This window comes from Phaseolus vulgaris, chromosome 3, assembly GCF_051622355.1.
Source record: "Phaseolus vulgaris cultivar YP4 chromosome 3, ASM5162235v1, whole genome shotgun sequence".
NCBI classification, from domain to species: Eukaryota; Viridiplantae; Streptophyta; class Magnoliopsida; order Fabales; family Fabaceae; genus Phaseolus; species Phaseolus vulgaris.
In genome coordinates, this window is record NC_143500.1 from 2,286,828 (window position 1) to 2,313,273 (window position 26,446).

The 26,446-nt window shown below is 34.2% G+C and overlaps 4 protein-coding genes across 5 annotated transcripts; 1 reads left to right on the top strand and 3 right to left on the bottom strand.

Annotated features, from left to right (window-relative positions):
* Window positions 1–361: 361 nt before the first annotated feature.
* Window positions 362–7,950, bottom strand: LOC137806061 (phytochrome-associated serine/threonine-protein phosphatase). The gene is made up of 10 exons (XM_068605985.1): window positions 7,710–7,950; window positions 7,216–7,362; window positions 7,003–7,070; window positions 6,710–6,767; window positions 5,700–5,810; window positions 5,520–5,570; window positions 3,874–4,017; window positions 3,692–3,787; window positions 2,972–3,043; window positions 362–684 (listed from the first exon to the last, which is right to left on the bottom strand). Exons 1-10 carry the CDS (start codon window positions 7,788–7,790, stop codon window positions 601–603), a joined length of 912 nt encoding a protein of 303 aa, XP_068462086.1. The 5' UTR covers window positions 7,791–7,950; the 3' UTR covers window positions 362–600.
* A 3,046-nt stretch (window positions 7,951–10,996) lies between these two features.
* On the top strand, window positions 10,997–12,526 carry LOC137806057 (E3 ubiquitin-protein ligase). Its single transcript, XM_068605980.2, has one exon. The coding sequence runs from the start codon at window positions 10,999–11,001 to the stop codon at window positions 12,352–12,354; it is 1,356 nt and encodes a 451-aa protein (XP_068462081.2). The 5' UTR covers window positions 10,997–10,998; the 3' UTR covers window positions 12,355–12,526.
* An 883-nt stretch (window positions 12,527–13,409) lies between these two features.
* LOC137806056 (protein ASPARTIC PROTEASE IN GUARD CELL 2) lies at window positions 13,410–15,982 on the bottom strand. The gene has a single exon (XM_068605979.2). The coding sequence runs from the start codon at window positions 15,485–15,487 to the stop codon at window positions 14,093–14,095; it is 1,395 nt and encodes a 464-aa protein (XP_068462080.1). The 5' UTR covers window positions 15,488–15,982; the 3' UTR covers window positions 13,410–14,092.
* Window positions 15,983–17,018: 1,036 nt separating this feature from the next.
* PRMT6 (protein arginine methyltransferase 6) lies at window positions 17,019–26,207 on the bottom strand. Of its 2 annotated transcripts, none has more exons than XR_016519835.1 (13): window positions 25,710–26,207; window positions 25,559–25,624; window positions 24,600–24,668; window positions 24,247–24,282; window positions 23,086–23,151; window positions 22,363–22,431; window positions 21,456–21,533; window positions 21,137–21,215; window positions 19,920–20,014; window positions 18,484–19,288; window positions 18,112–18,308; window positions 17,518–17,636; window positions 17,019–17,441 (listed from the first exon to the last, which is right to left on the bottom strand). XR_016519835.1 is itself a non-coding variant. In XM_068605981.2 (13 exons), exons 1-13 carry the CDS (start codon window positions 25,950–25,952, stop codon window positions 17,399–17,401), a joined length of 1,245 nt encoding a protein of 414 aa, XP_068462082.2. In that variant the 5' UTR covers window positions 25,953–26,207; the 3' UTR covers window positions 17,019–17,398. The 2 variants fall into 2 exon arrangements, 1 of the variants encoding a protein (XP_068462082.2); XM_068605981.2 differs by having other exon boundaries at window positions 18,484–18,568.
* Between the last annotated feature and the right edge of the window lie 239 nt (window positions 26,208–26,446).

Genomic DNA, 26,446 nt, shown 5'->3' on the forward strand with positions numbered 1-26,446 from the left:
ATGTATAATGATAAATAATATGGGGGAACTCAAGTTATTAATAAAAAAAAATTAACATTTTAACAAACTTCCAATATGCGGATGCGAAATAAATCTGATCCTAATAAAAAAAAATTATAGATTTAAAATCAATAAATTACTAATGGAATACTGTGTAGCAATTATTATTATTTAAAAATTTTAACTTTTAAAATTAAAAATTTAAAGAAAAAATGAAGTTTTAAATTTTAAAATAATCTTATTTATAACCATATACCAAGCTTTTCATTCTTTCTCAACACATCTAAATGAAAATCTGAATTTTCTCCTTCTGAAAAAGGGGATATATCTACCTTCAACCAATGGTGATCAGTCATGGGGATAAGTGAAAACACCAATGAAACAGCAGTTCATTTTTTACCTTGTTTTCCTTGAGAACACAGATCATAGATGGTGATATAGTGGCATTTCCGATTGCGAAATCTTATGCCAAAAATAAAGATCCATCTTTAGAAAAGTAATGCATTTGAATCTCCACGATACAAAACTACCAACGTCCAATCATAATAGTAAGGCATTTACTATATAATTTTACAATAAATTCAAGAAAACATCTTCAAGTTATAAGAAATATGGAACGCCTGTCCTGGGGCCTCTCATCTGGTTATTCTCCTCTGTTTCAGTGAAAAATTTAACTTCTCTCTCCTGTTTCAAGAAAAAAAAAATGTAAGTCTATAAACAAAATGCTGTGAGCAACATCACAGCCACGAAATCCAAGCATCCTAACAAATGTTTCAACACTCAAATATCAGGCATGCCGCATAATAGTAATTTTCATTATGCCTGACGGGAATTCTATATAATTACAAGCTTAATAACAAATAAATAGCAGGGATGAAGGAGATGTGATGTTGACTCTATTATCCTATCTAGACAAATCCAGCGTTACTATCACCTCAATGGCAAGTACAATTACCACAAACACCACGAAAACACAAATAATAGTTCAAAACTACATTCCTTTTCTTATTTGGGGTCCCGAAGAAAGTATATTTTGTCACCCTGGTGGAAACACTATGAGAAAACTTTTTCCACAACCATAGTCACTAAAACAGTATAAAGAATACAGAAAGAAGCAGGGTCAGGTGAAAATTGTGTCTATCTCTTCATGGCCCCTAAATAGGTGGGGCATATCAATATTTGTGCATATTTATGGACAGATCGGCAAAAGGTTAACATATGACAAGGTCAGTTGAAAAGTTAACATGAGAGGGTCGATTCTCATCTCATTATATGAATCTTTATTCATACAGAAATTAATTGATATAACTCAAAGCTATGGATCCATATTGCAAATGTAAAGTAATCCAGTGAGTATAAATAAATTGAAGTGTTAGTATTTTGTATCAGTATCACAATTACTAATTCTCAAAAGAACTATATTGTAAGTTGCCTATACATAACTTCCCCTTTTCACTAGATCTTTGAAATTTCAAACGTAAGAGTGGTAACTTGACCTTTTCTTTCAGAAAAAGGGAACTCAGTTTGCTGCCCCCAATTTTCAAACGTTTTGTCAGAATAATTCTAGTTAATGTTTGTTTACTATCTTCTGCCTCGCTTGCCTCAAGCATTGTATTCATCCCATTTCTATGGTGTGCAGACAAAGCCTGACAAATGTTCGCAGGTCATTGTTAAAGCCTGACACGACTTGTGATTTGTAAAGCTCACTAATTTAAAAAAATTCTTGGTTTAAGTTTGATGTTCCTTGTGTTAAGTTATCTATATGTAACAGTTACTTCAGCTCGAGTGGCTGTGTAGTTGATATGGAATGGTTTTAGTTCTGTATACGTTTACTAGAAGAGAAACCACAACAAATGTTTTAGTTGTCTTTGTATTATGAAGCTGAGTGTTATTCCACTCACTAAGCTATTTCATTTCTCATTTCATCCAATCTTCTCTTATTTCTATACAAGTCATATTTTACCCATCAATAAATTCGTCATTGTTTTATTTGATGGTATTGTAACACAATGTCTCAATTTAAGGTTAGTTAGTGTTTGTGAATTTATATTTCAAGCATTCATCTAAACCAAAACTTGAACACCATGCACAACAAAATATATGCAACTTCATATTTAATAACTTTCTTGTATAAATACTTTACAGGATTTTATATTCATTAATATTTTAATCATGTTCATAAATAAATATTTTATAGGATTTTAGTTTGTTTTAAGTATAAACCCACTCACCACTTGCCTATTTACTCCATGTAAGAAAATCCAGGCAAAAGCACAATAACTCTAAGGTTATGCGAGTAAATTTTTTTATAGAAAAAGGGACAATAAACTCGAATCCATAACCAGGACAAGCACTAATACTACTAAAAGAGAAACACCTTCAGTTGCTTGCAACCTCATGTATTCAGATTTCAGACTCAGCAAGCAGCAGCTTAAAGGAGAGAACCCCTATCGCCTTTTCTTACTTAATGGCCTACATATCACTATCCAATTACAAGATAGTATAAAAACCACTACCATGGATCCAGAGTGCGGTTCTCTGATTCTATCAATACTTGATAAATACCAATAACAATCATTTAACATTTTATCTTTTGGCACACCATCTGTGACAGACTACATCATACAGCCATCAGTATTCAAACTGTATTGGACTCACCAGTTTATCACTCAATAAACCATTCTCTGTGCTGAATAGCACCATTCATATATTCAGAGAAAAAAAGTTCCCCACTAGTAAGAAGACTCGAATCATCCTCCATCTTTCAAGTATTAAGTTCTTTAATATGAAGGTCATACAAGAATGAATTCTACTATTTGATTTATCAAAGAAAGAGGAGGTGGTTTAAAAGTTCTTCCTTGATACAAGATAAGCTATAAAACAAAAGCCCCACACACATCATAAGGCAGAATGATGCAGTAACTAAGATAATCCGGAAAACATTTAATAAAACAAGTTTCGATTGACTCACCATATTTTCATTGAAACTAAGAATAGAAGCTACATTTCCACAACGGTAACAGTAATTAGGTGCAGACCATACCTGCAAAATTAAAATGAATTACTCTATTGATCTCGTAAGTCTCAAATAAAACTGTAGTTTATATTTTTATTCAAAAGTTAAATTGATAGGAACTTGGGTATTATGGGATGCTTGGTGGAACATTTACATGTTCGGTTCTCTTCTCTTAGTAGCTAGCTTTTGAAGATGGGTTCCACAAGAGTTTGGATACTTATAAATTGGTATCAAAGTCAGGTTGTCAGTGTTGACACTAAATGTCATTGAGTGAAGTGTTGTAGAGTGAAAGCCAAATTGAGTAGTAAGAGATGCTCAATAGAATATTTAAGTACTTGGTTGCCTCCTTAATAGCTAGCTTTCGAGGGTTGTTCCACCAATGTTTGGATACTTATCACAAATACAACAACAAATAAACTTGATCCCACAAGGTACGGTTGCCTAGATGTACTTGTCATATTAGAAACCGAAGAATTCAGGAGAACCATTTAAAGAAGTATTTGATAGTTTCTAACTACTATTTCTTAGGGCTTCACTATTGCTATATTTTTCATCCAAGTTTCTCTTATCCTTCAATGTGAGACAAATCCTTGCTCAAGGTATTGGCACTGCCCATCCCAATAGTTAATTAAAAGAATGAAAAATCTTAAATTTTCAAAAGAAACAGATACGTACAGTTACAAGGCCTTTATCCTGGAACATATACTTGAGACCTTCTTGAACAAGTTGGTGCGCTCGACAAACAAGATCAAGATTGTTTATGTGATTGAACTGCATGAAAATAATGCCCTTGTAAAATTCACACATAATGTTCAATACTTCAATTCAATAAGCAATTCACTATTGAATTGCATTACCTCAGAAGTGACCCGGGATCCAAAAAGCCAACCAGCTCCACGGGGACTGACTGCCCATGTTTCAATATCTTCAGGATCACTCCACATCAGATCACAAAATGGCCCCTCATGAGGAATTTCACAATTCCTTTCAATGACCCTTATCTGTCAAATGGATATTTATTGTTATATTCAAAGAATCTGTTTCTCTATATCTATATCTATCTATCTATGTACACACACACACATAAGGATTCACCTATAAAAGGCAACATAAATTCAGTTAAACAAATACATGGCTGTCAAACTCACAAGTCAACTTGTCAACAGGCCAATAAAGTAGCTACCCAAGGAAAACAGAGTTGAAGTGTAGGAGATGGAAATGTGGTGTTTAGACCTGGGTGGAATTGGGCAGAGGCCAGTAGACTTGTATATCCATGGGCTTTTTGTTTCTTGTCTTCACTGTTTGGTTAATTGGCTGGTGCTGTACTCTTTGTTGATTGGTTAGTTAGTATATGGTACTCCGTTCTTCATGATTGATTGGCTGGTTGTGTTGAGTGGTAATCTAGTTGATTTGTTCATTGCTAATGTTGAATACTGACCATGTACATGGCATTCAAATTTAATTGCATACTACAATGGGTTATAGGGGTTTAAAATGTTTTCTTCTATTGGGTGATCACAAGTTCATAGAGAGTTGAGTTTGACAACCTTGAAAATAATACTAAATGAACACAACAACCTGTGAAATGGCTGTTTTTTATAATGCTGAAATAGCAACTTCAAGAATTTAGACAACTATTCATCAAGAATTGTTTTTCATTCTGTTAAATATTAAACCCACCAAATGAAATAAGAAACACCACACAGTATTTTTAATTCAAACAAAAACAGATCACATTATTAATTGATTAGTAAAAAGTAAGGAAAAGGGAACACAAGTGTATCCAACTCGATAAAGAATTACTAATTTGTTAAAATAGTGATATTTTATTTTCAGAAGAAGCTTGGAAGCATGAGGCATAATAAGGGAGAATCAGCAAGCTAACTTAAAAGTTTAAATCCATTTTGATCCCCATAGTTTTGCCAATGTGTAATTTTGATTCCTATAATAATTTAATAGCTTTTTTAGTCCCCTAAATTTTCAAACTTGAGCAATTCTAGAACATAATATATCATCTAATTACTAAAAAAATGTAACATATCTTTTGTGATAAAAAATACTAAAGTTCATAATTAAATATTGTTATTTATTATTTTACATAAATAAGTAACTAATATTGTTACCATTGACGGACATGTCAACATTTTCTGTTAGAAATTGAAAAACATATTAGCAGTGCACTATAATAGCTTAATTTTATAAAACTAAAGAACCAAATGTACAATTAAACTTTTATAGGCACCAAAATTGCACATTCACAAAATTATAAGGACCAAAATTTATTTAAACCTAATCTAAATTAATACTTCACACTGTGTAGCAAGTTAAGAGGTAACTTACAAGAACATCATAACACATAGTCATCCCTAAATATGATGTATCCAAACACAGAAAAGGTAGGACAGGCATACTCACATAAACAATGTAACAAACTTAAATGAACCTTAAACTACGACAATATTGAGCTTGACCAGCAACTGAAAGCAAAGGGTAGAGAGAGAACCTGATCAATTGTTCGAATGTCTGGAGAAAGGCCACCATGAACACAAAGCACCTGAGTCAACCAAAGCAAATAAAAGACTTTTTTTTTCAAACAGAATTTGCAATAAAAAAACCTGGAGCACTGCCTACATGTGCATTTGGAAAATATAAGGACTAGTGGAGAGAGTAAAAAGTGATTTACAGTTCCATCTATAATTGCGGAAAGGGTAAGATAGTCAAAAACATCTGTACAGTATCGCCAAGCATTAGCATTCCCATACTTCCTCTGGCATTCATCATAAAATCCATAGACCTAGTAAAACATAAAATTACAATATTAACATAAAATGGCATGACAGAATTCAACATTTCTAATTTTGAATCTCAGAACTTCCACAATTCACACCTCATCTTTATGATCCATAAACAGAAATTCATAAACATTTTCCACTACAGAATAAGTTAAAAGGAAAACCTAGGGAGATAGCTCCTAAGTCCCTACACCAATTTTGCGAACTCGAGGATTGTAAGAGGACCAAAAGGGAATTAAAGGCAATTATTTGCTAGGTCTAAAAGGGTGAAGTTAACAATAGTGATGCACTGATCCAAATCAGGTAACCAGTGAACAAAAACCACCAAGGTTAACTACCATAGTTCAAATCTTGCATTGCAGAAATCAGATTTCCACTTCACTTATTCAATCCCAAACCATGGAAAAATAGATTCTGTTTGCATTCAAACCAAACAATCATCTCCTAACTTTCATTGCAATTTTGGAAAAATTCTAGTTGGTAGACTATTCTAGACTAACTATTTCTTCTTAAGAAATTTCAAGAGGATCCATTTAAAATTGCTAACGATGACATGAAATGAAGTCGTACATAATCACATAACAACCACTGCCTATGCTTAGAATTGACATAAGCCAAAATGAGATGGAGAAGAAAACTTCAAAAGCGCTCCTATTTTGTACCGCTGTTTACTGAAATTAAAATCCAATAAGTCTAGAGAGTTATTTATGTTTCTGGTAACATGATAACATCAATGAACTAATCAAATAATCATATAGAAAATCCCTGGTAAGATTCAGATTAGTATGTCATAGCGCGATGAAGCAAAAACCTACTCTTTCCCATAATATGTTTTCTACTGCTTGCTTAGAATAATTTACGCCAGGTACAAATACAAGCTTGTGATAGAACAAAAACATACCTGTGTTAGTTGTCTACTTTCATGGTTTCCACGTAGAAGGGTAATATTAGCTGGGTATCTATGAAGTTGAACAAAAATAAAAGATGCATAAATAAAAAAGAAACGAATTAATATAATCACAATATTTCTAATTCTAATTTCCAACATTTAAGGCCCAGACATGTTCACTAAATTACTACCATGACTCCATGAGGAAGCAAACAAAATCTTCTTAAACATAAAGATAGTGTAACCGAAAGCCATGTAACGTGAACAAGTTAAGGCAGATGCAAGCATACATGGAAACAACATACCTAGCTTTTAGAAGTAAAAGGATGGTGAATACTTCAAGACTATTGTAACCCCGATCAACAAAGTCTCCCTGCCACACATTTAGGGAAGATATAGCACTTAAGAAAGGATATATTGTAAAAATGGGTACCCAGTTCCAAAAGAGAATAGTACTAGTACATACATAGTTATATACATACATACATACATAGTTATATACATACACACAAACATACCATAAAAATGTAATTTGTCTCCGGCACATGACCCCCGGTCTGGAAAAGTTTCATCAGATCATGAAACTGACCGTGAATATCACCACAAACCGTCACTGGACTATTGACAGGCTGCACATTTGACTCCTCAATGAGGATCTCTTTAACCTGAGATGCCAATACTCACTCGTGAGTTCAATTCAAAACTAAAGCTGCAACAGGGCACAGCAGAAGCTAACGGTAGACCTAGCACCAGAGTTACACAAAGAATATAGCAATAGCAGTGCACATAAAACACAAGCAGAGCACAAATCGGGGAACAGACAGAGCCTGCCCTAAAGATCTTCTACGATGCATATTGGTTACGGAAATTGGGTTACGAATGGAGCAAAAGAGCAGATTATAGATGCAGTTGATTCGAAGATTTGACAGAGTTGGAGAGCAATTGAAAAGAGAAACCCTAAAATTTGAAAGAGAGAGAGAGAGAGAGAGAGAGAGAGAGTGTGTGAAGATACATATTCGCAGAGAAGTTGAAGCTCGTCTTCAAGAAGGTGCTGGCCATCTTTCACCTTGGAGATCCACTGGTCCAAATCCATTTCACCTCCTTCCGCTGCCAAACACAACTCTGCTCCTACTTCCCTTCTCACCGGTCAACAATGAACAACTTTTTAGGATCTTATTTTTTTTTTTCCTATTTCCTAAACCAAATGAAATCTTCTCGCCAATAACCAACCTCTTCTTCTTCTTATTCTTATTTAAATTAAATCAATTCATCTTTATACATATTCAGAAAATTACTAACCTAATATTGAAATAAAATTATAAAATTACATGGGAAAGCCGGATTAAAAAAAAAAAATCATGCAAAAATTTAGGGTAAAATTCTTGATCTGGTGTAAGAAAGGTTTTTCCATTTCCAAAGATTATGACTCCACTAATCGTGATTAAAATTTATTTAAATTTTTATAAATGTTTTTAATTTTAAGAAAGGAAGAGACACTATATTTATTATGTTAAATAACTTAATAAAAGTCATATAAAAACTATATAGTATAAAATATTTTAAAACTAAAAAAAGGTTAGATTATCAAATTTTGGGCATAAACATTTTTATAGAAAAAACATGTCTGAAAAATATGATTCGTTAAAAATATTATTTCTAAAATATATATTTCTCTTTTTTAATTATTTTATTTTGTGATATGAACTTTAAATTTCGAAAGTAGCTGGAAAATGATTTCATTTTTTATAACAAATTGAATTATCTTTTAGGTTAAATGCTTAGGGTTTAGGTTTCGATCATAAGTTTTTTTTTTCTTAAAGTAATAATTTTTACAAAGTAATTAGGAGATTAATACTTTTACGAAAGAACTTAAAATTTAATTATTAAGAAATTGATAATTAATCATTTTTATCGACTCTATGAAAAAGTAGATGAAAATGTTTATATGAAGATAATGTGAGGTAAACAAATATATATTGATAAAATTATAACCATATTACATTTTCATTGTACTCTTAAAAAACCTTTATTTACCAAAAAAAAAATTGAAATTAGACATATATATATATATATATATGTGTGTGAATATCATCTAATTATATATACACATGCATATAAATACACATAAATGTGTGTATATAATATCAAAAAATATAAAATTATAATAGTACAGTATCACCAAAGTTTATATGAAATTAGCAGTCCTACTTGTCATTGTTTGATTGTATGTGGTCAACAATACTATTACAAAAAAAATTGTTAAGAAATAATAATAATAAATAATAATGTTTTATTAATATATTAAATTAAAAACATTAAGCAGATTTTGGCATATGCTAGTAGAGTATGAAATAATTTTAAACTAAAAAATAGTTTTGAATATTTAATAAATAATTTTAAAACAATATAACAATTAAAATATATTTTGATCCAGTGGTTTGAAATTATTTGAATTATATTGAAGTTAAGTTAATTACGTTTTATAATAGACTTCTGAATTCAACTTTGACAAAGAAAAAATGAAATATGTTTTAACTTTGTTGACATGTTTCTTGAAAAGAAGATTATAGGATCTATCAATCTAGAAAGGTTTTGAAAAACAATCTTCATTATCGGACATGAAAGTTTATGTGAAAAAATCAAAAAACAACAAGACAAAATATTTTACCTTAAAAGAAACGTCAAGGATAAAAGAAATAAAAATTCTACCACTTAAAAAAAAATATAGAAGATAAAAATTGATGAAGTATAGTATTCTTTAAGACACTTAATATTCTTTAAACACGAAGCTAATGAAACTAATAATTAATGTGAATATTAAATTAATGATTACATTAATATAATAATTATACTTATATGAATGATAAAGGATTTCGTAATATTTTTAAAGGTTTTTTTAGCTTTGTATATCATCAAATTAAGGTTAAGGAAACACTTACTAATTAAAAACACAAATTACAACCTAAACTAAATATTAAACACAAGACCAACATCTTACTCTCATTTATTGTTCATAATAATATGAGGTTTGTATCAAATGGATGTCAATAGTGCATGAAAATGAGGAAGTTGTATATAGAATAACCCATTGAGTTTAACAAGGTCTTGTATGGTTTTAAACAAACTCATGAAGCTTCGTATGAAAAACTAAATTAATTTTTCTTATTGAAAATGGTTTTTAAGAGAAAGACACTACTTTTATATTGAAAATGGTTTTTCTTATTATTCAGATTTATATTGATGGTGTCATTTTAGATACTAACAAACCCATGTAGTAAGAAATTTTCCAAGTTTATGCATGAGTTATAATAAACATGATGGGTGAGTTGAAGTTCTTCTTGGTATTCAAAATCAATGAACAAGGAATCAACGGATGGGGAATAACATCTTCACCCGCCAAACAAAGTATGTGAATGAGTGATAAGTGTCAAAATTACCTGTTCATGTATTTTATTGAGACACTTAATTTATATCACATTGAATATTTTTATGTAAAAAGTGTCTTTATCAACTCTAAAACTTAGAAATGTATGCATCTAGAGAAGTTACTTAAGGATTATGGTTTTTTGATTTACAGGTTTAGGTGCAATAGAAAAAGTCAATACAATTTATCCGTCGAGTAGAATTAAGTCAATGTATTCCACTCAACGTAGAAAGTTGGAGAGCATAAGACCATCAAGCGTGGCCAACACCTGTTGTTTCCATAAAAGAAATTTTTCTTCATCAAGCTTTGAGAAGAATCGGAGTAAGAGTTAAGCTCTGATACCATATTACGAAGTGGACTTTAAGCCTAACTCAATCCCATAAAACCGGTTCATAGGATTGAGGTTTGCACTCACTTATATACAATGAAATGCTCTAATCTCTAGTCGATGTAAGATCTCCAACCTGCAGAAGTCATAGTTACTCAAGAAAAAGAGAAGGAAAGCGAAAAAACTAATAGCTCTAGATAACACACCTATCTAACTAAATTCCAATTCAGTGAATGACAGTGTAACTTTTTGATTCATATATGCTCTTACTAATTGCATTTATGTTAGATATAATATTTGTTGTATGCTTACACACTCATTTCCAACTTCACTTAAGATATTCATTTATTTCCAGATATTTGTTTTTTATTATTTTATTAGAACAAAGATAGGGGATAAAATAACCATTGAAAGTTAAGAATATAAGGCAGCATGATCAAACTCAAAAAATAAATGCAACATGTGATAAAAAAATTATTATTTTTTAAAATTGTTTTTGTTTTATATGACAAATACTAGTAGATAATACGATGAGCAGGAGAGTGTGGGATGATAAGATTCCTCACAACACGACACGTCTCTGTCCTAATCATTTTCTTAATTTCTTTTTTTAATATAAAAACTTTAATCCTTCTCTTCGTTCTTCACCAAACCATAACCATGGCGTCTTCAACCCAAACTCTCCTTGAACGTGCTCGTCCCTTCCTCCGCGGGGACCTCCAATCCATTCACCAGAACCTCCCTTCGCTCGTCGCCGTCCTGCAGAGCGTCGGTGCCGGAGAGTGCTGGCACAAACACGGCAGCTTCCTCCACCATCTTCTCGACATATACCGCATTCTCGCCCTCTGGAAAGCCCCTCACTCCGTCTGCCTCTGCGGCCTCTTCCACTCAGCCTACTCCAACTCCTACGTCAACCTCGCCATCTTCGACCCTTCAACCGGCCGTGAAGTGGTTCGCCACCACGTCGGCCACCAAGCAGAGTCTCTCATCCACCTGTTCTGTGTCGTTCCCAGGCAGACCCTCATCCACGACGATCTCCTCTTCCACTACTCCGATCAAGAACTCGTGCAACACCTCGCCGAGGCAGATATATCTCTGAGGAACGCCAAGGAGAAGGGCGTCTTCGACGGGGAGGAAGGATGGAGGAAGAAACTGCAGGGTCTTGTTCCGGCGGAGGGGGTTGAAGTGAAGCACATTCGAACGGGTGAAGGGGTGCGTGTTTCTCGGAGGATAGTGGGTATTTTCGTGATGATGACCATGGCCGATTTCTGCGACCAGTTGTTTGGGTTTCAGGATGTTCTGTTTGATAACGCGAACGGTCGGCTAGAGTTTTCTGGCAACAATTTGGCGGTTGTGTGGCCGGGAGATGGGAAGCCGGGGCTGTGGATGAACTCAATTTCAAGGATGGGAGCAGTGTACAGGTTGATTGTGAGGGAAGAAGAGATTTGGATTGAAGAGAAGAGAAGGAAGGTTGGTGGGGTGGTGGTGGATGTGGAGAGAAATGAAGATATTGAGTTGGTGTTGCCTCCAGTGTTTGATGAGTGCACAAGGGTTTTGGAGGCTGAGGATCAAATAGTTGCAAGAGATTTGTACTGGGAAGGTGTTTGTGAGAGGGAGATGGGGAAGATTGAAGAGTTGATGGTGCAGTCAATAAGCAAAAACCCTTTTGTTGGAGAGCCATATGTGGTGCTGAGTCAGGTTTGTTTGACAGAGGGGAGGTTTGAGGAGGCTGAGAAACATGCAGAAAAAGGACTGAGACTTTTGCTGGAATGGGGGTGCCCTTGGGACAAGAGGAATTCTTGGGAAGGGTGGGTTGCGTGGAGTAGGGTGTTGCTGATGAAGGCTAAGGACAAATCTTGGCCTAACACTTCATGGGGCATCCTCAACTTGGGTCTTGTAAAGTAGTGTTCCTTCTCATCTTTAACCAAATAATGATCAGATTATCAGTGTGCTCTATCTTTGTTACTGTTTTTATCATTACATAATCAATTAATGATGTTTTAATGATCTTTTATCTGTATGGATCTTTGGTTGTATTGTACATTTAAGATAATCTTAATACTTGATTAACGTATAATCATATGATTACTGATCTAAGTGTATCTTAATAAAATATATCAGAACGTGTAGGTGTGCGTAGTTGAGTTACTCTTGAAATATCGTTTATACATTGGTTCCAGGCTTTGGGAGAGAGAAATGAAGAAGAATCTTAAGAAAGAAAAGTATTTGTAGAATTAGTCCTTAACACCTCAATGTTATATATATCAAAAGTAGTGTTCCTTCTCGTGTTTAATTGTTGTAATAGTGTTAGGAGAAAGGGTTTGTAATCCAAAGTGTGTGGACAAGACAAGACGCATGAGAAAGTGATATAGGAATCCTCTGGAACCATTACATCTTCAACAGTCCCATCATTTTCCCTGTTTACATTTTTGCTGCTGAATTTTATATGGTGGGATTTCTGGTGCATGGATAAAGTGGAGAAGAGAAGAGACGAATTAAGGATCAAATGTTAATTTCACCACCTCATATGGAAGTGCCAGAAAAGATGTCTGGTATCTTGAATCTGAGGGCCAAAATAGAAGCTACCGTGTCTATTTGTGTACTACTGACAGGGATTGGCAGTGTGTTAGAGTCAGAGGATGAAAACTTCTGGTGCTTTGGAGGTCTCACACTGGATTTGCAGCAACAACAACTTCTCTTTCGGCTTCAATATTAACTTTTAACATTACTTCTTAGCTCTCTACCTACCTTCTTCTTCGCCTCTTATTGCAACATTGTTACCCTCTTCACTTGATTAACATTTTTTTAGAGATCTCTTTCATCTGCATACTTAATAATTTGTAAATTAGAGGATAATAAGATATGTTCTCTAGGAGAGTAAAACTAATCACTACCTTTATGAGAGTAAAAGCACATCCATGCTTAGATTTCAAAATAAACTTAAAGCAAAGTCCAGAATCAGCATTAAAAAAGTAGTAAATAAGAAATGAACCAACCAAAAAGTCAGCATACATTCTTAAATTATATAGGAATGTGTACATGTTACATACAAATACCCCCAAACTCTCCTTCAATCTACTCTACTGCTTATTTTCCTGGTCTCACATCCTAAAAAATCACTTTTGCCCAAAGGTGTCCTTTAAAATTTCAGTTTTGTAGAAATCTGATGTCATTAATCAAATTTAAAATAAAATATCAACCCATCGATTTTAAATTGAAAATGACCTTATTATGTGAAAACAAAGGTAGACCAGAACCAAAGTGTTCAATTGCTGCATGCCCCCACCAGCTTTTTCTCTCTCTCTCAAGGCTACTCCTCTACCAACAACATCAAAGCATGTTTTTTTATGAGCACTTTTATCTGGGTCGACCAAAAAAGCAACCTTTTTTCATGCGTATTCTTTTTCCATGCTTCTTTTGACCACATTATTACGGCGGCGGGAAGGCAAATTAGATTCCCCGGCAATGCAGCTCTGCTGAATTGCACTGGTTAGCATTATACCAAAATTAAAGAAGTGGGAAAAATTGGCAGTGACATTGAAGAGTTTAGTTTGAGGTATAATAGAAAAATGAAGTTATGAAGATGAAGGTAAGAGTAACAAAACTGAGGTGGTGGGTGCAGTAGAATCTTTATTTCCCAAAATCAACAGACATTGGGTCCAAACCCGACAAAACCATTGGCACCATCAACCGAAATCTGGATCCCCTCTTGCTGAATATTCCCTATAATGGAAAGCCCAGAAGGAGAAGCCGCAAAGGCAAAACAGAAAGTCCCCACGTCATCCGCCGGAATCAAAAAGTTCCTCGCCGGAAGGGTCAGGATCTGCCCGCCGGAAAAGTAAAACGACACCGTGGGAACCCGAACCGTCACAAAGCCGTTCAAATCGTAGCACGTGTCGAAAATGGACAGTCCCGGTGCCCGGGGCAGGTTGGTGGTCTGCGCAAGAAAAGCGTCGCGGAAGGTACGGTAAGCCGGCGTGGGAAGCCTGGTGACGGCGGTGCCGGTGTCCATCACGGTCCCTCCGTCGCCCAGATCAGTTACCCGGAAAACATCCTCCGATATGTTCAGCCGCGAGCCCCCAACTCCGAGACCCGAGAGCCCGACGTAGTAGAAGCTGGGGAAGAAGGGGTTGGGAATGAGTGGGACCCACGCCGCTCCTAGGGGCAATGCCTGCCGTCCGAATTGGAGCGAGCCGGAGGCGGCGCTGCCGCGAGAGAGTAGACAGTAGGCGAAGGCGCCGCCGGTTTGGCCGCCGAGCTGGCCCACGAAAGACATGGGCCCGGCTCCCAGGCCCAAAAGCCCAGCCGCCCCCACGAACATGCCCTGGTTCCATGTCCCGCAGCCAATGGCCGTGTTCCTGATGAGGGTCCTGCCCAGCGTGATTGTTTCGAGCGCGAGTGTGCCGCGGGTGTAGGAGCCGTCGCCGTACGCCACCTCGTAGCGACACCTTCCCTGGTGGCAGCCGGCGTCGTCGAGCTGGTCGCAGACGGAGGAGGAGCAGGGAACGCCGGCGAAGGAGGCGGAGAGTGCAGGGTTGAAAATGGGATCGGACTGGTTGTAGCAGAGGTCGCAAGGCTGGCACTGGACCCACACAATGTCACTGCCTGAGTCTATCACCATGTACTGATACGTTGCAGGGCTTCCGATTCCTATTCTCACAAAATACTCTCCGCTACCTTCCTCCATTCCCGAAACCACGTCGGATCCAAAGGACGCTTCTTCCGCCGCTTCCGTGCGAGCATCGCTGTTCTTGTTAACGATAGAAGATACCCTTTTGGCGTCCCGTTTCATTCGTTGGTTGAAGCGGGTGGAGTGATTCATGGGAGGGGCTTTGCTGATTTTGTCTCTGTGCAGAAGCTGAACTTTCCAGTTCCCCTGTTTTTCTTCTAAATCCTCTGGTTCTTTGGGTGGGTTCTTGAGTTTGGTCGCCGCCATTTCTTCCTCCACGTTGAGGTGTTGGAAGGGGGAAGGCGAGGAGGTGCAGGTGGTTAGGGTTGGAAGCAGGAGGAAGAAGAGCAGAGTGTTGAGAACGGCCATGTTTGTTGACTCAGAGCTCCACGTTCACTTTCTGTTCCTTCATTATTATTATTATTATTATTATGATATTGTTGTTTGGTTTTGGGGGAAAAAGGAGTATAATTGAAAACCAAAAGTACACACACATATCTAATATTAGGAAAATGTTTATGTTTTTTTGATAAGCCGACAGCGAAATCCTCTCCTACACGTGTTTGTGATTTCCAGCAAGATGCCACACACGCACACACACACAAGTGATTTGGTGAAGTGAAGGATGAATATGCGAGGAGAGGAAAACGACAGAAATATAGTACACAATACAAGTGTGAAACAAAGTTGGTTTTTAATTTGACTTGGATTATACATAAATGTGTAATAAGAGTTGAGGGATGGAAGATGATTTGGGTACTTTCGGTGGGAATATATAGAAATAAGAAGAAATAGGAACAGAGGTTAACGTTGTGGTAGGATTTCAAAAAGCAGGACAAAGTGCGGATTTTGTGCATTGTTTGTTGGGGATAATGGCTGCTTCTGACTGCACCATCATCACTGTTCTTTTCCCTTTCTTTCCATTTTATCTTATTTTCCTATTTATACCATTAAGTTATTGAGAATAAACAATAGGAGTTATACAATATCAACTTTTCTATTTACTAAATATAATATATTTATTGAATGTAATCATCTGGCTTTTTATTCAATTTATATTTAAGAAATACTTTTAAATAAAAGGTAAATATAACAACATTTTTTTTTGTAGTTGTACAAATATAACATACAAATAACATTTTTGTTACTTCTAAAATAAAATGTACATCGGGGTTATTTCATTTTGGAGACTTTAAAAAATAGAAAATGTGACTTTTGGAATTCGAAAAATAATTGACATCCAAAACACACTTCTTTCTAGGTACACTAACACCAAGAAATAGATAAAAAAAAAGGAGTTCAGAGTCTTTATGAAAGCTTTATATAAAAGAAAAAAAAGTAAGGAAAACAATTAAACATATACACAAATATCAGTATATAATTATAGTTTCAATTAATTCTTACATTTATAATTTTATTAACAGCTTTTATAATTTTTAATTATAGTAATCCATTTGGGAAATTTTCATCTTGCTAATTCAGCTATAGTACACAACTTTTCATTCGTTTGGAGGAGATATCTTACAAATTTGTGGACCCCACCCCATAGCAAATATGTGGACAAAATTTAGACAGCAAATGACAAAGAATAGCAATACTCTTTCTTCATTGTGTGGTGTACGATGCAAGTGCATCAATTTATATCAAGATGTGGAACTATCCTATGTATTCCAGAATTTAGTTTCAAAGTAATTTTTTGGTTATTAGCATTCGCTCCACAATCTAGTTTCTAAAATGCATATTTTGAAAAGTAAATTTTGAAGCTTTAATCATAAAACTTCTTTCACTCCCCAAAAAATAAGAACCTGAAACTATAGTAGTCTACTATCACTTGAAAGATTATTTTCCAGAAAACTAAAAATGTGAAAGCTGGAGGAAGAGTAGGTTGAATCTTTTGAGGTTTAGAAAAAGAATACTAATTTCATCTTACAGAAACATGTCAACGATGATGGATCAAAGTTGATACATTGAAGTGTATATCAATACGCAGGCGATATACAGTTCAAAAACAGCTCTATGTTACAATAAGAATCCAAGAGAAAATTGAAAAGAGACAGCCTCAGTGATGTATATTACAACAAAATTGCATGTGGTTGGCCTAACTCTATGGTGCGACAAGTTCGTCAGTTGCTACATTCTAATCTAGCAAGCAGAGATTAGTGATTTTGAAGAACAAACAGCTACCCTCAGTTCTCTAGGAGAAAAGGAGTCAGAAAATATATATGCATACGTCCGAGAAGAGCGTTGATGCAAAAGACAATGCTCAAGAACATCAAATTATCATCTCATAACAGACTCTTTCACATGCGATCGACCACCTGAACTGCAATGCCAGGGAACAAAGTCAGAAATCCATTCAAAATTACCCAATTTTGGGAAACAAAAGTGTTCCGACTCACGTATATTCAAGGTGAATATTCATAAATCGAGCATTTTCTCTGCTTTGCGACAATGTCACCAAACCTTCAATTAGTTGATCTTGTTCCAGCTCAATGGGATCATAAAAGTATATCAAGGTCTGCAAAAATATGTCACAAAAGAAAAAGCAAATTTGAATATAATATTCCAGAAGTCAAAATAACATAATAATAAAAACAAAGAATAAATAAAAAAGGGAGCTGCCATGAACCAAACATTATAAAAGCTCAAGCTTTGAGTTCATTCACAGTTCCCATTCAATCCTCCAATTTAGGAAACAGGAAAAAAAAAGGATGGCATGGCATGCTTTCCAGTTTTCACAACTCGGCAATATAAGATATATACTCTAGCAACACGCTCACTAATAATAAAACAGAGTGGTCCCAAATTTATAGCCCCACATAAAGTTTATCTACAAAAAATTGCTTTAGACAACCAGATCAAAGATAACTTGTACATTTTTATTTTTTCATTGATGCTAAGACAAATATTGACAAAACACTTGTACATACACTCATTGAACAAAAAAACTAGAACCACATTGAAATTGGAAATTGAAGAAATAAATACAGCACCTGCTGCCAATGTGTTGGAGGGTCCTCAGGCGCAGTGGACAGGACCAGTGCTTCATTTGGATTTGTTCGCTTTTTTCTCTGACTACCATTCATCTGATGATTGTCAATAAATGAAGTAGTTGAATTATAATTGGTTGATGCTGTTGCGTTCCCATTAAATTCAACATCAAACCAAAATGCAAAACCATGTAGGGGTGCTGGAGAAAACAGGAAACAAATTTCAATTACTGTCATCACAATACAATATTTCACAAAATTCAGAATAATAATGTCAGTAAATTGGATTAGAACAGGGCACTGTGAAATTAACAAACAAAGCAGCAAAATTCAGAGGCCAATAACCAGTGAAAAAGGAAGAACACAAAAGGTTACCTCGCATCATCGAATTGAACTTAAACTTGGTCGTTACAGATTCTAACTCATTGATGGTAACAGAATAACTATCAATGTACTTTACCTGTAATTGTAAATGAACGATATTTTTTCAGAAATAATACTGAAGTGGGGGAAATTTCAAATAGAAAAATAATCATGCAATACACAAACAAATATGTTTCTGTACAGTAGTATTTACAACAAAGACTACGAGACATTCTGAACAAATACTGCATTTGTGATCTAAACATCACACAATAGTCAAATAAATGGTGTAAAATTAGTACTATTACTAGCTGATCCTGAGCCATAATAATAAATTAATAGAAGTGCAAAGACAGTGAGAATAAGATCCTCCCAATGGATAACAAAGGCTAAAAAAACCTGGGGAATTAGGACCAAAACTGGCTCAGACCAAAAAGATCTTGAGTTCCCTTCCAGCTAGTGGTCTTTTATTGGAATGTCATCAAGAAATACGACTGTAAGCCATCACTGATGCGTGTGGCATTCCCAACTTTGAAAAAGGAGAAACCATCCCTCCTCACCTTTAACTTTCATTTTCCCCAAAAGAAAAGGATAACAACAATCTAAAGAGAGAAAAATATACAGTACAAAGCTCAGCATATTTGACAAATAAACTTCCAGAAAGGGAGAAAACACTGTATTACCAAATAACATTTGACATAAGAATCTACAGGACCTGTAGCTGAAAATTCAGAAATTTCTCTTCCAAGCCTCATCACTGAATGATTTACTCAGTCCATTGGGCAATAAGAGACACTACTACATGTTGATTTCATTACTGCACATTCATTTAAGATTTCCGTATCAGTCTGGCTACAATCGACTTCAACCAGTCCTTGGATTTTGAGACTGTGATACTTAAAAATTAGACAGAAATCAAAAGAAACATACAAGTGCGCAATGCACATCAGATATTCCTGAGACTGAAGACTGCTACTCAACTTCCTATGAATTTTTTCTTATAGTTTTGAATTCTAGTGCCATATACACGCTTGGAATATTGTAAGAATAGTATAAATGTTTGCCTTCTACTGCGACAAGAACTAATGCTGATTTCTGAAACGTTATTGTCTCTGATTTATTTTTTATTATAAATTAATAATTTCTTGAGACAGGAATCATCAAATAAAAACAGAAGGACAAGATACTCCGAAATCTAATAAAAAGTGAAGGAAAAAGAAACATATAAACCAAGCTTCTCACCATATTGTGAAATATACACTTTATTATCGAATACTAATAATACTTATACAATGTATCGTGAAAAAGTTTACCAAATCTTTATTCAAACCACAACCTCTTGCAGAAAAAATAATTACTGAATAGACAAGCATGTTATTCAACATCTTACGGTTACAAAGAGAAGTCAAAATGTATACCGCCAGCAACTACAACAATTGTGAACTTACCACATGTGGCCATGTCAAAACATTTTCACCAGTTATTGTCTCTACGGAAGGTTCTTCAAATGCACATTGCTTAGCTAATGGCACCATGGCAGACACTGCAACAGAAAGCAGTATTTAAAATGTGATAAGATACATATCTTATTCTACTTTAATCAGTTGTTTGGTGCATATAAGGAATATGATTGTCTTATTCAACTACTTATTCGATCCTGTTGAGCTAGTGAAGTTCAACAAAATAAAGTTTGTTGATGGATCAGGAAAAAAAATAGTATAGTATATGCATGTATAAGATTTACATATATTATAATATAATATAATACTAATAATAATAATATATAACTATATTCATCTATGATATAAATAATATGATTATTATATATAAATTTGGATATTACATATTATATAAAAGATCGGAAAAGATGAGTTTGAAGTCCATATACTTTTTGTATGTATGAATTTTGTTCTCAAACTTTAAAAAATATGAATTTAATCATTCTTAATTTTAAAACATAATAAGATGAATTCATAGTGAAAGGGACTAAAATCCAGAAGTATTTTAAAGTTCAAGGACAAAATTCTTGAATAAGAAAATGTAAGGACTTCAGACCAAAAGTATAGGGGACTAGAACATTTTCCCAAATCTTGAATGCACACCAATACACAAAATAAATCACATATAATGTACATATAAATAATATTTATATTCAACATATTTACCATAAATATTTCATAAAAAAATTGCCAAAGAAAATTAGAACATATTATTAATAAAAAATTAAAATTAAAGAAAAAATAAACACAATTCAAATATTTTATAAAAGTAATAAAAATACAGATGTTATAATTACAATGTACTAAAAAATCATATTTAATATTTACAACATAGTATAACATTTTTTAAATACTTATCATGTTTATACATTTCTTTGTTCGCATTTTCTTTACAATTTCTTTATCAAATCTTATATGTTATTTCTCTTTTTACAATTAAAAAAAGAAATAATGTATTAAAAGTTTTAAAATATATATTAAAAATCAATTTTGAAGATATTGCCAAATTACGATAACTACAGATATGCAATACCTGGCAATATTCATTATGAAGTCTAATCAAGCAGAAAAATAAGCAAATCTAGTTTTAAGTCTGCACAAGTATTGATTTCCAAATCTTCATAACAATCTGGTATGCCATCTATGTCAACAAGTACATCACTCACTATTAATTCCATAAACATTGCGCCAGAAGTCAACACTGTCATTGTATCTGTCTGTATGAGTGACAGGAGCCATGTACAACTGGAGAAAAGTACAATAAGTATCAACATTTTTATAAGACACCAAAATTTCAAATCATTATTAAAGATGAACTGAATGATGTAATTAATGAGTCCCCAATCACATTCAGGCAGTTCTAGGTTCCATCCATAAGGCATCATACATATGCATATGGTCAGGCTTCAACCAGACAAAATAACCTTTTAGAAGCATTCCCGATTGCATAAGCAATATTATTTAAGCTAAAATAAATAGAGATACCGTTGCACTTGAAGGAAGAATAAGACCTCCAGGTTTGAGCCATCGATCTCTAGCATTAATAACACTTCCAAGCATACTCTACAAGAGAAGAAAAATCTTCAAACCAATACAAATCATAAAATGTGGATTTACTTTTAGAAGCTGAGAAATTTAAGTTTATGACGTCTAGGTATAATCTAGACTTGTGTTGGAACTGAAGCACCCATCCTTTCCCAACACCAAATAAAAATAAAGAGGAAAAAAAATGAAAGGAAAGCGAATTCTAACTGACATTTAATGTTTAGGTTCTTCCACTCAATAAAAGACAGTATATCAATAAATCACAAGCACTGTTTACATCTCCATAGATATATTATGCATCGACCTTTTCTTGATAAATCAAACCACTAACACGAGATCAACATGTTTGTGTGCATGAATCTGTGTGTGTGGGTCAAATAAGCCGAAGTCATTTGGTGCTGTTGATGCATTATTGCATTTTCTTTTAATTTACTAGATTTACTAAATATAATAACAATATGAAGTTCCAAGGAAAAACAAATTTGGATTATCTGCATCATACAGATTCCACAACTTTTAAATAAAGCTCAACACAATATTTGTGTCCTGTCAAATTATATATTTGTAAAAATTTTGGTTTCCGCAGCTTCTAAATAAAGCTCAACAATAAGCTTGTGGTCTATCAAATTATATAATTGTATATTTTTATGCTGTATTTTTATTCTGTGTCGTTTCAGTATCTTGCTCTCACTACTAGGATTGTATATGTAGTGATATAAAATTAGTTTTTTGCTAATTTCAACATCATTTATGGTTTGGTTCTTCTGATCTTATGAAAATTTGATTTAGCTTTCAACGTTCAAAAATATATATTAAATCAAATAACCAAAAAAATCCTAATACGCACCTCATATAGAAGCATATAGCCCATCCATTCCGAAATAATAACATCCACCTCTTCATCAATTTCAACATCCTGCATAAAGCATAAGGTGAATATAAAATTATACAGCTTGTTCTAAATAAAAAATATAAAGTTAAAAAAAGAAAACAAACAAATTTCTAAGTAGAATTTGCTAAATGCCTAGAATAAAATACACATTGTGATATTTTTATTAAGTTTCTTTTTTTTATTTGGTTATTAGTTAGTATTACTAAGAATCAGAGTACTATAAGTTGATAAAATATTAAGTTTATTAGTATTACTAAGAATCAGAGTACTATAAGTTGATAAAATATTAAGTTTATTAGTATTACTAAGAATCAGAGTACTATAAGTTGATAATTTAGGTTTTATATTTGTTTTTTTCTTGACTTTATACTATCTAGGTTTGTTAAGTACTATAAGTCGTTACTACTAATTATGATTAGTGCATGATTTTTTCTTTTCTTTTCTGTTTTTCAGCTTGTGTGTGTGTGAGTGCATATAAAATATTACAATAGTGTTCACCCCACTATCAGCTAATCCCACTTTTGGGGTCAGCCACTCCACTCTGCAATCCGGGAATGATAACTACAGCATGCACCCATTACACATACTGAAGAGTACTGTATACTAGGTAAAACTATGGTATAAGGTACAGCGTTAATGAAAAAAATTAAAAAGCATATATTGGCCAAAGGAGCCTACCTCAACTCGTCCATGCAATACAACAACAACATCAGACAAGTTATTGGCTTTCACAACCTCATTTGCCTGCTCCCAAAAGAAAGTAACTAATTCAAACAAAGTATTCGAGGTAAAAATGTGCAACAACTTATTGACAATCTCAACCTTTAAACTTATAGAACAACATCATAAGAACTCAACTTATAGAACAACATCATAAGAACTCAGCTTATAGAACATCATAAGAACTCAACTTATAGAACAACATCATAAGAACTCAACTTAGAGAACAACATCATAAGAACTCAACTTATAGAACAACATCATAAGAACTAAGCTTATAGAACATCATAAGAACTCAACTTATAGAACAACATCATAAAAACTCAACTTATAGAACATCATAAGAACTCAACTCTTTGTTCTCTACATCCTACCAAAAAGACAAAAAATTAAACAGAACAAGAGGAGCCAGTTGTACTACAAAATGTTAAGCAAAGTAATACAATCCTCCAAGAAAAGTTTATAATAATCCACTAAGAACCACTGGTATTACAATGCTTTATGAGTAAAGGAAACAGAAAAGGCTTAACAAGGTTGCACCATCACTCATATTTTTAAAGGAAAGACAAATTATTTAAAAAAATATTATATTTCACAACATCGGGAAAAATGATGCAGAGAGAAAGGGGATCAATTAAAATTAAAGGTTAGGTTGCTATTTGGTCAGCTATAGACGAGCACTATTCATTCTACCGTAAGTCATAATTATGATTCGACAATATCTTTTGCATGGATATATAGTATATTACATACACAGTATCGCTACTGTAGCATAAATTGAACTCAAAAACGATACAGTAGCCCAAATATTGTATTCTTATCTTCAACAAGCACAGGATAAGATAATAATATCACACATCCATTGGGTTATATAGCCATTTAGAACTCAATCTAGCAAGAAAGCCAATACACATATAGCTTGCCTTAGGTTTTCTGCATATCGAAAAAAGGAATAATTGGCTTGTAAAGCCATGGATGCATCTAAGAAGATCCAAAAAAGAAGGCCCATTTTCTGTAATACTTCTATAGGTACAAATAGAAAATTGATTGCTTTTTAGTTACAACCTCACATGAAAACTAAATGGGGTTCAAATGAAAATTATGATCTTTGACAATTACCTGCAGGGCAATGTCACTGGCATCAATTGCGTACACCTGGCAACACAAACATTCCACAACATCATGCATGTCAAATGCTTTAGTGATGGAAAAAAAAAAAATGTTTGAAACAAGTACATTAAAAGCTTAAACAAAGGCATAAGGTTCCAAGAATACAGCAATATATAATATTAATCCCAAAGATAAAAAATGCATAAGATCTTCCTCTGTTTAAAAATACAGAAGGTGAGATGAAAAAAAATGAAGAAATAGAGGGCTTAAAGCAAAATATAGATTTTATTACCAAAAAAATATAATAGCAATCCATTTCTATTAACTAAAATGACATGAACATTAGTTTGAAAAGACCATACCCGCTTTGCACCAGCTTGAGCACAAAATATAGAAAGAATTCCTGTACCACATCCAACATCAACCACAACCTGAAAGAATATGATTAAAGAGCAGGAAGGACAGGAAAAACCATAAGAAACTTAAATCTAGAAGAACTTAGCCCCCACTTATCAAAAAGAAAAAAAGAGTACTTTAGGATGAAAAAGACAAGGGCAGCCGGAAATTTCGGGCATTTAAAAGAAAAAGAAGGAAATATGAGTTTGGGTCATTTTGGGAGAGAGCCCATCAAACCTGATTATGTCAGTAAAAATTGAATAAAAAGATAAGCAAGGTTTGAGGGACAATTAGGAGCTAAGAAAGCAAACAGATAATGTTAGCTTTCTGTCTCCCTTTTGGTAAGTGAGAGTTTTCCTTTTAGTTACATATAAAGCTTGAGGTGCCGTTTCCTCACAACACCTGACTGGATAGCTAAAAGAGAGGTGTACTGGGGATTTGTAATAGAAGCAATTCCACTGGCGACCTTTCAGCACACAATTCATTTTCTATTGAAAGTATATCAAACCCTTCGCAATCCCAAACTCCCAACATGCCTTTTAAAGGCATCTCCAGAAATGAGTTTGGTGAAAGGGTCAGAAAACAATCATTTCAAGCACCATACTAGGATTAGGGTTCCACGACAGGAATTGGGTCATTGAAGTTCAGAGTTTTTCAACTACTAGTTTAAACTAAGATTCTATTAGTAGAGTACAGTAATTCGAGAATTATTCCTGGTGCGGCTATAGTAGTCGTGAATCCCCTTGAAAACTTTAGATAGTACATACATAAGCAGCATTATTAATTATTAATTCATAAAGTACATTGTTATCTGGAGACACAGAAATGAGCATTTGCAGAGTATATAAAAAAAAAGAGAAAATATATGAATTAAATTGCAGTGATAGCAAGTGGTGGCATAGAAAAAAGGGAACAGAAAAATTACTTTGCCTGCAATGAAACTCTGGTGCTGCATGATTGCTTCCCTGTAAGTCTCAGTACGCACGCGATCCTGCATCGGAAAGCATGATGTGAATAGAGAGAATGAGTGAAAGATGAAATGAGAGAAGAAGAGGAAGAGGAAGAGGAAGAGGAACCTTGATCATCTCCTGGTGGATACCGAGATGAGCGTAGGAATGGAAGTAGGCGACGTCGAAATCAGTGCAGGGAGGGCGGTGGTGCGGTTGCGATTGGTCGAAAACCCTAACGGAGTGAGAGGAAGAGGAGGCGCGTGACCTGCGAGTGCCGCGACGGACCCGCTCTCTGTGAGTGTGGGTATGGGTCGGACCCATGGCACCCACCTGCTCATAGCCGTTACTATGATTCTCTCTCGGAAACATCTTCCTTCGCCTCTCTCTTTCTCTCTCTCTCTCTCTTAACAACTGCGCCTTCTCAACTCAACTCAACTATTTATATATAAAATAAATAATTCCTTCTGTCTTTTTTCTCCAACACCTCATTCTCGTATCTTGTCTTTTTTTGTACATGGACCCTTTGTCTCTCTACTCAAGCCCTTTCAATTCAGATTAATATCCGTTACTCCCTAACTTTTCAATTTCACTCCCAACCAAATATAAAACTTAACCGGTTCGGTCTCTGATATTAAAGAACATCCTAAGACACTTAATTAAACCGGTCGAGTTAAAGAAATCTCAAGACACTTAATTAATAACACTAATCACACTTACAATAATATTTAATGAATCATATTCATATCCTGAAACATGCGGTAAATATCTCTGACAAAACAGTTAAATACAAATTAAGTGAAAGAGAAGATAAATATTTTTCATATATTTCAATATACATATATACCAATATAACTTATATCCGG